The following is a 12,509-nucleotide window of genomic DNA, read 5'->3' as shown; positions in this document are numbered from 1 at the left end:
CTCCTGGACATCTATCTGGACAAAACTACCATTCAAGAAGATAATGCACACCTATATTCACTCAGCACAATTCACAATATTCAAGACATGGAAAGAACGTAAATATTCATTGACAGATGAATGGATTAAGAAGATGGGGTACAAATATACAATGGCATACTAATCAGCCACCAAAATAGAAAAAATAAAGACATTCAGAGCAATGTGGATGCATCTAGAGATTATCATACTAAATGAAGTATGTCAGAAAAGGCAAGTACCCTATGATATCGTTGATACGTGGAATCTAAAATATGACGCAAATGAACCTATCTATGATACAGCAACAGACTTTTGGATGTAGAGAACAGACCTGTGGTTGCCAAGGGGGTTGGGGAGAGAGTGGGATGGCCTGGGAGTTTGTGGTTAGTAGATGCAAACAATTACATTCAGAATGGATAACCAACAAGCTCCTCCTGTAAAGCAGAGGGAACCAGAGCCATCTCCTGGGATAGACCACGATAGAAAATAATATTTTATAAAAAGGACATATATATATATGACTGGGTCAAATTGCTCAATTGCTGTATGGAAGAAATCATCACAGGTTTTTCTGTTTTTGTTTTTTGTTTTGCTTTTTTAGGGCCGTATTTCTGGCATATGGGCGCATGGAAGTTCCCAGGCTAGGGGTTTAATCAGATCTGCAGCTGCTGGCCTACACCACAGCCATAGCAATGCAGGATCCAAGCAGTGTCTGTAAACTACACCACAGCTCACAGCAACGCCAGATCCTTAACCCACTGAGCGAGGCCAAGGGTTGAACCCACCTCCTTGTGGATTTTAGTCAGATTCATTTCTGCTGTGCCACAATGGGAACTTCCTAACACAGCATTTTAAATCAACCATATGTTATTTTAAAATAAATAACATAAAATTTAAAAAAATTAATAAAATAAAAATCCACTGAGTATAATCCAGCTTAACTCAACTTTTTTTTTTTCTTTTGGTCTTTTTTCCTTTTCTGGAGCCACTCCCACAGCATATGGAAGTTCCCAGGCTAGGGGTAGAATCGGAGCTGTAGCCACCGGCTTACGCCACAGACACAGCAACGTGGGATCCAAGCCGTGTCTGTGACCTACACCACAGCTCACGGCAATGCCAGATCCTTAACCCACTGAGCAAGGCCAGGGTTCCTAGTCGGATTCGTTAACCATTGCGCGACAACGGGAACTCCGAGCTTAACTCAATTTTGTTCAAAGTCTCTTGATACCCTTGGTAGGAATCTGGTGAAAGAAATCTCCAGAAAGATGCCAAGTGGAGAACAAACACTTTTGGAAATCCTATCTTTGGTTGGCTGTTTTATAACTGAGTTACTTGTACATCCCAGTGAATGGAGGAAAGAAAGATGTGGAGGATTCTTTCTTTTCTTTTTTTTTTTTTGTCTTTTGTCTTTTTTTAGGGCTGCACTCGCGGCCTGTGGAGGTTCCCAGGCTAAGAGTCTAATCGGAGCTGTAGCCACTGGCCTACACCACAGCCACAGCAATGCCAGATTCAAGCCGAATCTGCGACATACACCACATCTCATGGCAACACTGGATCCTTAACCCACTGAGCGAGGCCAGAGGTCGAACCCACAACCTCATGGTTCCTGGTCGGATTCTTTTCTGCTGCGCCATGAAGGGAACTCCCATGGAGGGTTCTTGGGAGTGGAGGGAGGGTCAGATTTTCCTTGTTTCCTGAAACTGCAAAGATTCTTTGTGTGATGCAGCCCAGGGTGGGAGACCTCCCTACTCCTGGCAGACCCTTAAACACAAAACAGAGCTTCTGATTTCTGTAGGAAAAGGTACTGGTATTTGTGAACAATCCTTAATATGAGGAGAAAAAGAAAGTCTTGTTTCTGTGCCTAATGGTGTCACCTTGATTTGAATCTGTACTGAACTTTCCTAATTATCAGGAAATTATAAGCATCAAAATGAATATGGAAAGGGGCCAGTGGGATTAGGATTCTGCTGCCAAGGACCTTGGAACATGAATGGGGCACAGTGCCAACTGGGAGCATCTTCTGTGAGATGCACCTAAGGAAAATGTTTGCTGGCAGGAGCTGGCAGGACAAGGACAGGACTAGACACAACGGACACACCCTTATTTCTCCCCTGGCTTCAAGATCCCCAAGAGCCCACAGTGGCCACCTTCCGTGGAATCTCAGTCTTGGGAATGTCCCACTTCCCGGGGCTCACTCCTCCTTCTCTGCTCACATTCTCAGACTTAGTCTTTGCTTCCATCCAGTTTACTATGCTGATCCCATCTTTCTGGCAGGAAACATCTTTTGTGTGTGTCTTTTTAGGGCCGCACCTGCAGCATGTAGAAGGTCTCAGGCTAGGGGTCAAATCAGAGCTGCAACTGCCAGCCTACATCACAGCCACAGTAACTCAGGATCCAAGCTGCATCTTCAACTTACCCCACAGCTCACGGCAATGCCAGATTCCTGACCCACTGAGCAAGGCCAAGGATTGAACCCTCATCCTCATGGATACTAGTCGGATTCATTTCTGCTGCATCACAATGAAGATGCCCATGACAGGAAACAATTTATATCATAACAACTCTCTTCATTGTGGCACTCTTTTTTAATTTCTTTTTTTTTTAGTCTTTTGTTTGTTGTTGTTGTTGTTATTGTTGTTGTTGTTGTTGTTGCTATTTCTTGGGCCGCTCCCGCGGCATATGGAGGTTCCCAGGCTAGGGGTTGAATCGGAGCTGCAGCCGCCGGCCTATGCCAGAGCCACAGCAATGCGGGATCCAAGCCGTGTCTGCAACCTACACCACAGCTCACGGCAACGCCGGATCCTTAACCCACTGAGCAAGGGCAGGGACCGAACCCGCAACCCCATGGCTCCCAGTCGGATTCGTTAACCACTGCGCCACGACGGGAACTCCTCTTTTTTAATTTCTAAACTCAACCCAGAGAAGTATTTAGTCTCCTTCTTCCTCAAGAGGGGGAAAAAACAAAAAACAAAAAAACCCCATATTTTAGCCTGTTTGTGTCATTCACCAGGTCCCATTAGGAATAACCAGCTCCATGATGTCCAGCCTCTTTTTCTTTTTTTTTTTTTTGTCTTGTCTAGGGCCGCACCCATGGCATATGGAGGTTCCCAGGCTAGGGGTCTAATCAGAGCTGTAGCCGCCGGCTTATGCCACAGCCACAGCCATGAGGGATCTGAGCCTCGTCTGCAACCTACACCACAGCTCACAACAACTCTGGATCCTTAACCCACTGAGCGAGGCCAGGGATCGAACCTGCAACCTCATGGTTCCTAGTCAGATTTGTTAACTACTGAGCCATGACGGGAACTCCCCATCCTTACTCTTTATTGTGATTTTGACCTGGCTTCCTTTAGTGAAGCCTTAACTTAAGCCTGGAGGACCAGCCACATGCCCGGTTGCATCTCCTGTACTCCCTGAAGAGGCTCATGATCTGCTGTTTCTGATATAACACCTGACAGCTTGATAGAGATAAGAGTTTATTTTAGTTCCCTTGGGAATGACACAGCTATCTTTTTGAAGCTGTTTTAATTCTGGGACATTTTGATTGTTTTGATCTTTCCAAAGATGTCCCAACAATGAATGATTTCAAATTTTTTTTCTCTCAATGTCAAGAATCAATCCCTCTCTTCCCCTTCTCACGACTATGGATCTAACTGTTCCAATTAATAAAACTGAATCCACGTTTGTGGAGTAAATCAGTGAATGACTCCTTGACTAATGCTCCCCCCCCCCATTTTCTCTCTTTCAAGAATGAATAAAATAAATTAGTGCAACCACTGTGGAAAACAGTAGGAAGAGTCCTCAGAAACTAAAAATAGAATTATCATTTGATGCAGCAATCCCACTCCTGGGCTTCTATCCAGAGGAAACCATGACTCAAAAAGATACATGTACTCCAATATTCACTGTAGCACGATATACAACAACCAAGTCATGGAATCAACCTAAATGCCCAATGACAGAGGAGTGGATCAAGAAGATGCGGTACCTATACACAATGGAATATTAGTGAGGCATAAAAGGGAAAGAAATAATGGCAACATGGATGGATCTAGAAATTATCATGCTTAGTGAAGTTAGTCAGACAGTGAGACACCAACATCCATGCTCACTTACATGTGTAATCTAAGAAAAGGATACAATTTTTTCTTCTTTGCAGGACAGATACTCACTCATAGACTTTGAAAAACTTATGGTTTCCAACGTGGACAGCTGCATGCAAATCAATGAAACTAAAACACACCCTCACACCATGCACAAAAATAAACTCAAAATGGCTTAAAGACAGATATAAGACAAGACACCATCAAACTTCCGGAAAAGAATATAGGCAAAACTTTCTCTCTGACATAAACCTTACAAATATTTTCTCAGGTCAGTCTCCCAAAGCAACAGAAATAAAAGCAAAAATAAACCAATGAGAACTAATCAAACTGACAAGCTTTTGCATAGCAAAGGAAACCGAAAAGAAAACAAAAAGACAACTTATAGAATGGGAGAAAATACTTTCAAATGATGCAACTGACAAGGGCTTAATCTCTAAAATATACAAACAACTTATACAACTCAACAGCCAAAAAGCCAACAACCCAATGGAAAAATGGGCAAGACGCGTGAACAGACATTTCTCCAAGGGAGATATACAGATGGCCAACAAGCACATGAAAAAATGCTCAACATCCCTGGTTGTTAGAGAAATGCAAATCAAAACGACCATGAGGAGTTCCCCTCGTGGCGCAGGGGAAAAAATCCAACTAGTAACCATGAGGTTTCGGGTTCCATCCCTGGCCTCGCTTAGAGGGTTAAGGATCCGGTGTTTCCGTGAGCTGTGGTGTAGGTCGCAGACGGGGCTTGGATCTGGCATTACTGTGGCTCTGGTGTAGGCTGGCAGCAACAGCTCTGATTAGACCCCTAGCAGGCGAACCTCCGTATGCCGTGGGAGTGACCCTAGAAAAGGCTAATAGAACAACAAAAAAAAGAGGCTACCATGAGATACCACCTCACACCAGTCAGAATGGCCATCATTAATAAGTCCACAAATAACAAATGCTGGAGGGGGTGTGGAGAAAAGGGAACCCTCCTGCACTGTTTGTGGGAATGTAAGCTGGTACAACTACTACGGAGAACAGTATGGAGGTACCGTAGAAAACTATATATAGAGCTACCACATGATCCAGCAACCCCACTCTTGGGCATATAGCCGGACAAAACTTTCCTTAAAAAGGACACATGCACCCACATGTTCATTGCAGCTCTATTCACAATAGCCAAGACATGGAAACAACCGAAATGTCCATCGACAGATGATTGAATTAGGAAGATGTGGTATGTACACACAATGAAACACTCAGCCATAAAAAAGAACAAAATAATGCCATTTGCAGCAACATGGATGGAACTAGAGACTCACATACTGAGTGAAGTAAGTCAGAAGGAGAAATACAAATACCATGTGAGGTCACTTATACCTGGAATCTAATATATGGCAGAAATGAATCTTTCCACAGAAAAGAAACTCATGGACTTGGAGAACAGACTTGTGGTTGCCAAGGGGAAGAGGGAGGGAGTGAGATGGATGGGGACCTTGGGATTAATAGATGCAGACTATTGGCTTTGGAATGGACAAGCAATGGGATCCTGCTGTGTAGCACTGGGAACTCTGTCTGGTCACTTATGATGGAGCATGATAATGTGAGAAAAAAGAATGTATACATGTATGTGTAACTGGGTCACCATGTTGTTGTACAGTAGAAAAGAAAAAATGTATTGGGGAAATAACAATTGATTACAATAAAAAAAGAAAAGAAAAGAAAAAGAAGAACTTTTGTTTTCCAAAGGAGACAGTTTGGGGGTGGGGGATGGTCTGGGGGTTTGGGATGGAAATGCTATAAAACTGGGTTGTGATGATCGATGTACAGCTATAAATGTAATATAACTCATTGAGTTAAAAAAAAAAGAATGAATATTTGATTCGATCAAGTCATCTGGACAGAAACAAAGATCCCATCTGGAATAACCTAATCGTTGACCTGGAATCCAATCAGGTAGCACCTTCTGATTGGAGGTTAGTAGCTGGTAAGGGAGATGATGTGATCAGAAAGCTCTATAAAAGCCTCAGGCAGCAAAGAAAAGAGGCCGACCCTTCTTCCTCTGGAGCCACTGTCTGGGTTCTCCACCTGGCCTGAGCTCCGAGTATTCACTCCACGACCACATCCCAGCGGGTGAGTTACTGACCTCAACTAAAGACAACCTCAGTCTATCTAGGTCAGCAGGTCTTGAATGGTGGCCTGCAGTTCAGGATGGCAGGGAGATTTTCCATTTTCAATCTTTTCAGATGTACAGTTGTAAAACTTTGGGTTTGCCTCTAAATGTAGCTTCACCTTAATTTCAAACATTTTTTTTTTTTTTGGTCTTTTGTCTCTTTAGGGCCTCAAGCATGACATATGGAGTTTCCCAGTCTAGGGGTCTAATCGGAGCTGTAGCTGCCAGCCTACGCCAGAGCCACAGTAAGGCCATCTGAGCCGCATCTGTGACCTACACCGCAGCTCACGGCAACACCAGATCCTTAACCCATTGAGAGAGGCCAGGGATCAACCTGCAACCTCATGGTTCCTAGTTGGATTTATTTCCCCTGGGCCAAGACAGGAACTCCTTAATCTCAAGCATTTTGGTGTGTATTTTGCTTTATATCATTTTTAAATATCTTAGACAATTAGATTTTATTTTTAGAGAAAAACATCTGTCTGGAATTTTACTTCTTTTTGATTTCCTTTCTTTCTTTTCTTTCTTTTTTTTTTTCTTTCTTCTGTTTTCTCTTTTGGCTGGCCCACAGCATATGGAATTCCTAGCCAGGCATCAAATCTGACCTAGAGTTGCGACCTGCAAGGTCACTTAACCCAATGTGCCAGGCCAGGGGTCTAACCCACATCACTGCCGCTGCAAAGGCACTATCAATCCTGATGCTCCACAGTGGGAACTCCAAGAATTTTATATCTTGACATTAAAAATATTTAGTTTTGTGGGAGTTCCCGTCATGGCTCAGCGGTCATGAATCTGACTAGGTTCCATGAGGTTGTGGGTTCGATCTTTGGCCTTGCTTGTTGGTCGGGGATCCAGCGTTACTGTGAGCTGGGGTGTAGTTCGCAGACTCGCTTGCATCCCGCATTGCTGTGGTTATGGTATAAGCTGGCACCTGCAGCTCTGACTCAACCCCTAGCCTGGGAACTTCCATATGTCGAAAGTATGGCATATGGAAGTTAGATTTTTTGCTAAAAAGAAAAAAAAACTTAGTTTGTGCAAATGACAATCATTTTAGGGCTATTTCCTTAATCTTTCCCACCCCTGTTAACTGTGGGAGCTTAGAATGGGGGCTGTGTTGTGCTATTTGTTGCGCCTGTTCCCACAGTTTTATGCTCCATGGGATGGTCACAAACTTTTCTCCAAAAAGATTGGGCTCGGCCTTCAGGCTTGTGGGACCCACCTCCCAGTGCAACATAATTAAGTGACACAGTGATGGGAAAGGGATGGATTAGTGGTCGGGTTTCTTTCTCCTTAGTACATGTGAGAAGCTTGTTCTGGTGCCCAGAGGGGCGGAGCTATGACTTTGTGCCCATGGAGCCCAGAGTGAAATTCGGATAAAACGAGGCCCTGCCAGAGCCGTGACTGTGTCTCTAAGGTGGGTCCCCTGAAGGGTGGGGAGACAGATGAAAGTATTCGTGCTTGACCTCCTGAAGATGCCTTGTCTGTCAGCTTCCACAGGATTCCTTTAGCAGAAGAGCCAAGATGAGTGTCTGGAACCCTCTGAGACTGCGGGACCTGGCAGGAATGAGCCTGCTAAAGGACGAGGCTTCGGCCATCACTGCTCTGGAGTACCTGCCCACGGAGCTCTTCCCCCCACTGTTCATGGAGGCCTTCTATGGGAGTCACAGGGAGACCCTGAAGGCCATGGTGCAAGCCTGGCCCTTTGGCCGCCTGCCCCTGGGAGGCCTGATGCAGGTTCCTCGTGCAAGAGCCTTACAAGCCGTGCTGGATGGGCTGGATGTCCTGCTTGCCCAGAGGGTTCACCCCAGGTGAGTCTGGTCCAGGCAGCATAGTAGGATCCTGGCATCCCTGAAGAGACTGCAGGGGTCAGGGAGAGTGGGTGGTAATGGCAGGGAACAGAGGCTACCGATGGCACCAGGGAAGAGTTACAGAGCCTTGGCCATTCCCCAGTCACACGGGAAAGGCTTTCCAGAAGTATAGGTGTGCCTAAGATGCAGAAGAACTTGAAAAAGAACATGTCTCAGGCTCTTCTCAGGGATGCTTCCAAGCACTAGGGGTAGAGAACCCAGAAGGATGGAAGGGAAAAGGAGGTGGAGGAAGGCAAGGCAGAGAGGGTAGAAGAGGGCGAGGCAGCAGGTGATATCAGGGCTATGGAGTAGAAGCACAGGTGGGAAGTCTGAGTGTTGTGCTTTCATCCAGTGTGGATTAATGAATCCATCCCAAGCAACCCATCTGCTGTTTCCCCGCAGGAGGTGCAAACTGCGGGTGCTGGATTTGAGGAATACTAGCCATGACTTCTGGAGCATGTGGTCTGGAGCCAGGGCCCCCATGTGCTCAAGGATGCTGAAGGCACCAGTGGCCGAGGACAGGTCAAGGGCAGAGCATCCCTTGGCCCCCATGGAAATATTCATTGATCTCTGCCTCAGTGAGAAGACCCTGGATGGATTCCTCTCTTACTTCATGAGCTGGGTGGAAGAGAGACTACTCTCAATACACCTGTGCTGTAAGAAGCTGAGGGTGCTTTCAATGGACAAGAGAAACATTCAGGTTCTGCATATGGTGCGGCTGGACTGTATCCAGGAGGTGGAAGTGAGCTGCGCCTGGCCGCTGTCCACCCTGGCCACGTTTGCCCCTCTCCTGGGTCAGATGAGCAACATGCAGAGGCTTCTTGTCTCTCATATCCACGTATCTGCGCCTGAGGAGCAGGAGCAGCATTGCCTCCAGTTTACCTCTCAGTTCCTCAGGCTGCAGCACCTCCGAGATCTCCATCTGGAAGCTCCCTCCTTCCTTGAAGGCTGCCTGGACCAGATGCTCAGGTGAGAGTGGCACCGCTGGCCAAGTCACAGTGAACACAGCACTAGAATGCCAAAGGCACTGGCTCTCTTGCAGCTCTGTCCCGAAGTGTTTGACCACATAGCCACAAAATCAAGGGAAAAGCACAAGACTTGGGTGGAGGCTCTGGAAAGGGATACCATGCTCGGAAGTTACAGGCCAGGGGCTGGGACTCAGTGGAAGGGTGTGTGGGAAGTGGGACTTATGGTGCAGAGGACTTAGGAAAGTAGGTAAGTGAAAGGAGTGTTGCAGAGGGAAAACCGCATCCGACCTGAGCATTTCTCAAGGGGAGGTCTGTGCTCACCCCTTCTGGGACCACAGTGAGCTTCTCTCAAATTCCTCATCTGTCAAATGTCCACTTGTGCTGGAGATAAATGCCTAATACCTGGGAAATGCAGGAGTCTGGAGATGGTGGGGTGGGATAGGCAGCACAAAGGGTATTCAGATGTGCTAGGTGGTTGCTGATGAAGCGGGATGGGAGAGAGCTCCTGCAGCCTGGCCACCGCAGGTGGTGGTGGTATAGGATCTTGTAGCTCTGCAGGTCACCCACCAGCCTTACCCGGCCTGAGATATGGCCTTCTGGGGCCAAGCATGGGCTGAAGGAAACCTGCGTTGAAGACATTTCATGTTTTGTGTCAGTGTTGAAATTCAGTGGTGTCCACACTTGATTGAGGCAAGGTGCCAGGCTCCCCTCTGAGAATGGTTTAGGTATTCCATTGACTTCACAGTCAGAGGCACATTGAATAAGTTTTACTCTGCTTATTGATGATTAGAAAAAAAGCTTTCAAGGCTCTATGAACCCGACCCAGCCACACCCTGAACGTGAAAGGACTCAGGCTCAAGTAGGACTGGGAATTCTAGGTATTGATTGGTGTCAGATGGTCAGATCAGTCTTGACCTTAGGCAAATCACGTTCCCCACCTTGAGGTCGCCTTCAACACCTGTTTCCCAGAAATAACTCTTCTGCTTTGTCCCCAGGTGCCTGATGAGTCCCTTGGAGAACCTGGCAATAACCAACTGCCTGCTTACAGAATCAGACTTGACCCACCTGTCCCAGTGCCCCAGCATCAGTCAGCTAAAGGGCCTGGATCTGAGTGGCATCACCCTGACTCATTTCAGTCCTTACATCCTGCAGGTTCTGCTGGAGAAAGTTGCATCCACCCTGCAGGAACTGTACTTGGAGAAGTGTGGGATCACGGACTCCCAGCTGGAGGCCATCCTGCCTGCCCTGAGCCACTGCTCAGCGCTCACATCCTTCAGCGTGAGGGGGAACCTCCTCTCCATGGCCATCGTGCAGAAGGTGCTGGGCTGCACCACAGGACTGCCCGGTTTATGCCAAGAGCTCTACCCGCCCCCTCGGGAGAGTTACAGCTCTCTGGGTACCCTTCTTCCAAGGAGACTCGCCCAGGTTCGGGCTGAGTTGTTAGAGATTCTGAGAGCCTTAGGACGACCCAGGATCATCTGGATTAGCTACAGCCCCTGCCCTCACTGTGGAAATGACGCATTCAAACGTACAGAGCGCATTGTGTACAGCTGAAGGCCCCATGCCAGTTGGTTGTCTCCATGCAAAGATTTCCTCTGTTCACTTTGAAGGTGAAATCTAGGACATAATTCCATCAAGAAGGGCAAACACCTTCAATGTGAAGGGCAAAATGAAATGTGGTCCAGCAGGAGTGCAGGATTGCAGAGGATAATGTGATTTGGGGAATTGATGGGACTTAAGAGGACATGCATGGAAATCCTTAACATCAGCTTATAGCCAAATGTTATTTTCCCTGAAATGCATATTTTTTTTTACCAATAACATAACTAATTTGTATATGGAAGAAATGGCAGTTATGTTCAATATATTTGTACATGTATATTTTACATGAAAGTGTAAATGGCAGGACCCTACGGTTCCTTTCAGGACAGATCTCCCCATGTCCCCTGTCTGCCTCTTTTTTGTAGAAGCACTTTCACCCCTGTGGCTGTCCCCCAGTTCTAAAGAATGAATTTAATCAGAAAATATGAGAAGGAGTTCCCATGATGGCTCAGCATGGATCCAGGGTTGCCTTGAGGTATGGTATATATAGGTCACAGATGCAGCTCAATTCTGGTGTTGCTGTGTCTGTGGCATAGGCTGGCAGTTGTAGCTCAGATCTGACCCCTAGCCCAGGAACTTCCATGTGCCTCTGGTGCAGGCCTGAAAGAAAGGAAGGAAGGAAGGAAGAATGAACAAAGGAAAGAAAGAAAGAAAACATGAGAAAAATACAGAAACAAAGGGAAACTGTCAAGCAAGACAAAATAACTATCATTTAGCCCTCACCTGCAGTAGCGTGTTTACCTAGAGCCACTGATGGGGAGAACATCACACAGGCTCAGATCAGGCATCCATTCCACAGATACTGACTGAGCAAGTAGTGCCCAGGTGTCATACCTTATTGTAGCACCCGGAGACATCACAGCAGCAAAGGGAGGAATTTCTGTCTTGGGGGAATTGATATCTGGGGGCAGGGGTGTACACAGAGAAGACCCCATTAATGAATAAAGTGACCAAAGATCCAGTAAATACCATCACATTGGACTGGGGTATGTAGTACGAAGAAAGAAAACGGGTAACAGAGGGATTCCCATTGTGGCACGGCAGAAACGAATCCGACTAGGAACCATGAGGTTTCGGGTTCGATCCCTGGCCTCGCTCAGTGGGTTAAGGAACCTGCGTGGCTGTGGCTGTGGTGTAGGCCGGCAGCTATAGCTCTAATTCGACCCCTAGCCTGGGAGCCTCCACATGCCATGGGTGTGGCCCTAAAAAGACAAAAGACAAAAGAAAAGAAAAGCGGGTAACAGAGAAAGTGAGGTGGGTATGTTGAATCTCTTTTTGGTGGAATGACAAGCGGCAGTCTTTCTCCAGGAGATTGCTGAATTGAGAAAGAGGGGGCCATGCAGGAATTGGGGCGGCAGGGGCGGTGGGGGGGAGAGCATTCCAGAAGAGGCAATAGCAAGTGAAAAATCTGCAAGCTGCTCCCCCTACCATGTGCCACAGCTTTAACTCCTGTAAATCTTTTTATGCCTGATTCCAACTTTCTGGGAAGAAACACCCTCAAGACACCATCTCCTCTGAGCCACTCCCTTTTAATTTCTTCATACCACCCAAAGAAATGTCTTTAAATCTCCCTCTTTCCCAAGAGGGAAAAAATCTCCGATTTGGCATTGCTGAGATCACCCATGTGGTCCCTTAGGAATGCCTAGCTGCACACTGCCCAGCCTCCGCCCCACTTCTCTTGGTGATTTTGACCTGTCCACCTTCAGAGAAGGTGGGGCTTAAGGCTGGAAAAACAATTACACCCCACAACCACTTCCCTGCTGCCTGGATAGGCTCACTATCTCTTATGTTTCCGACGTAACACCTAAGT

The 12,509-nt window shown here is 46.6% G+C and overlaps 1 protein-coding gene across 1 annotated transcript; it reads left to right on the top strand.

Annotated features, from left to right (window-relative positions):
• Positions 1-7,803: 7,803 nt before the first annotated feature.
• Positions 7,804-10,651, top strand: LOC125119347 (melanoma antigen preferentially expressed in tumors-like). The gene is made up of 3 exons (XM_047766186.1): positions 7,804-8,090; positions 8,532-9,098; positions 10,093-10,651. Exons 1-3 carry the CDS (start codon positions 7,804-7,806, stop codon positions 10,649-10,651), a joined length of 1,413 nt encoding a protein of 470 aa, XP_047622142.1.
• The last annotated feature ends 1,858 nt before the right edge of the window (positions 10,652-12,509 follow it).

Source organism: Phacochoerus africanus, unplaced genomic scaffold (genome assembly GCF_016906955.1).
Source record: "Phacochoerus africanus isolate WHEZ1 unplaced genomic scaffold, ROS_Pafr_v1 Scaffold_77, whole genome shotgun sequence".
In the NCBI taxonomy this organism is placed as follows: domain Eukaryota; kingdom Metazoa; phylum Chordata; class Mammalia; order Artiodactyla; family Suidae; genus Phacochoerus; species Phacochoerus africanus.
The sequence above is the reverse complement of the archived record's forward strand: the minus strand, read 5'-3'. Positions and strand labels throughout refer to the sequence as shown.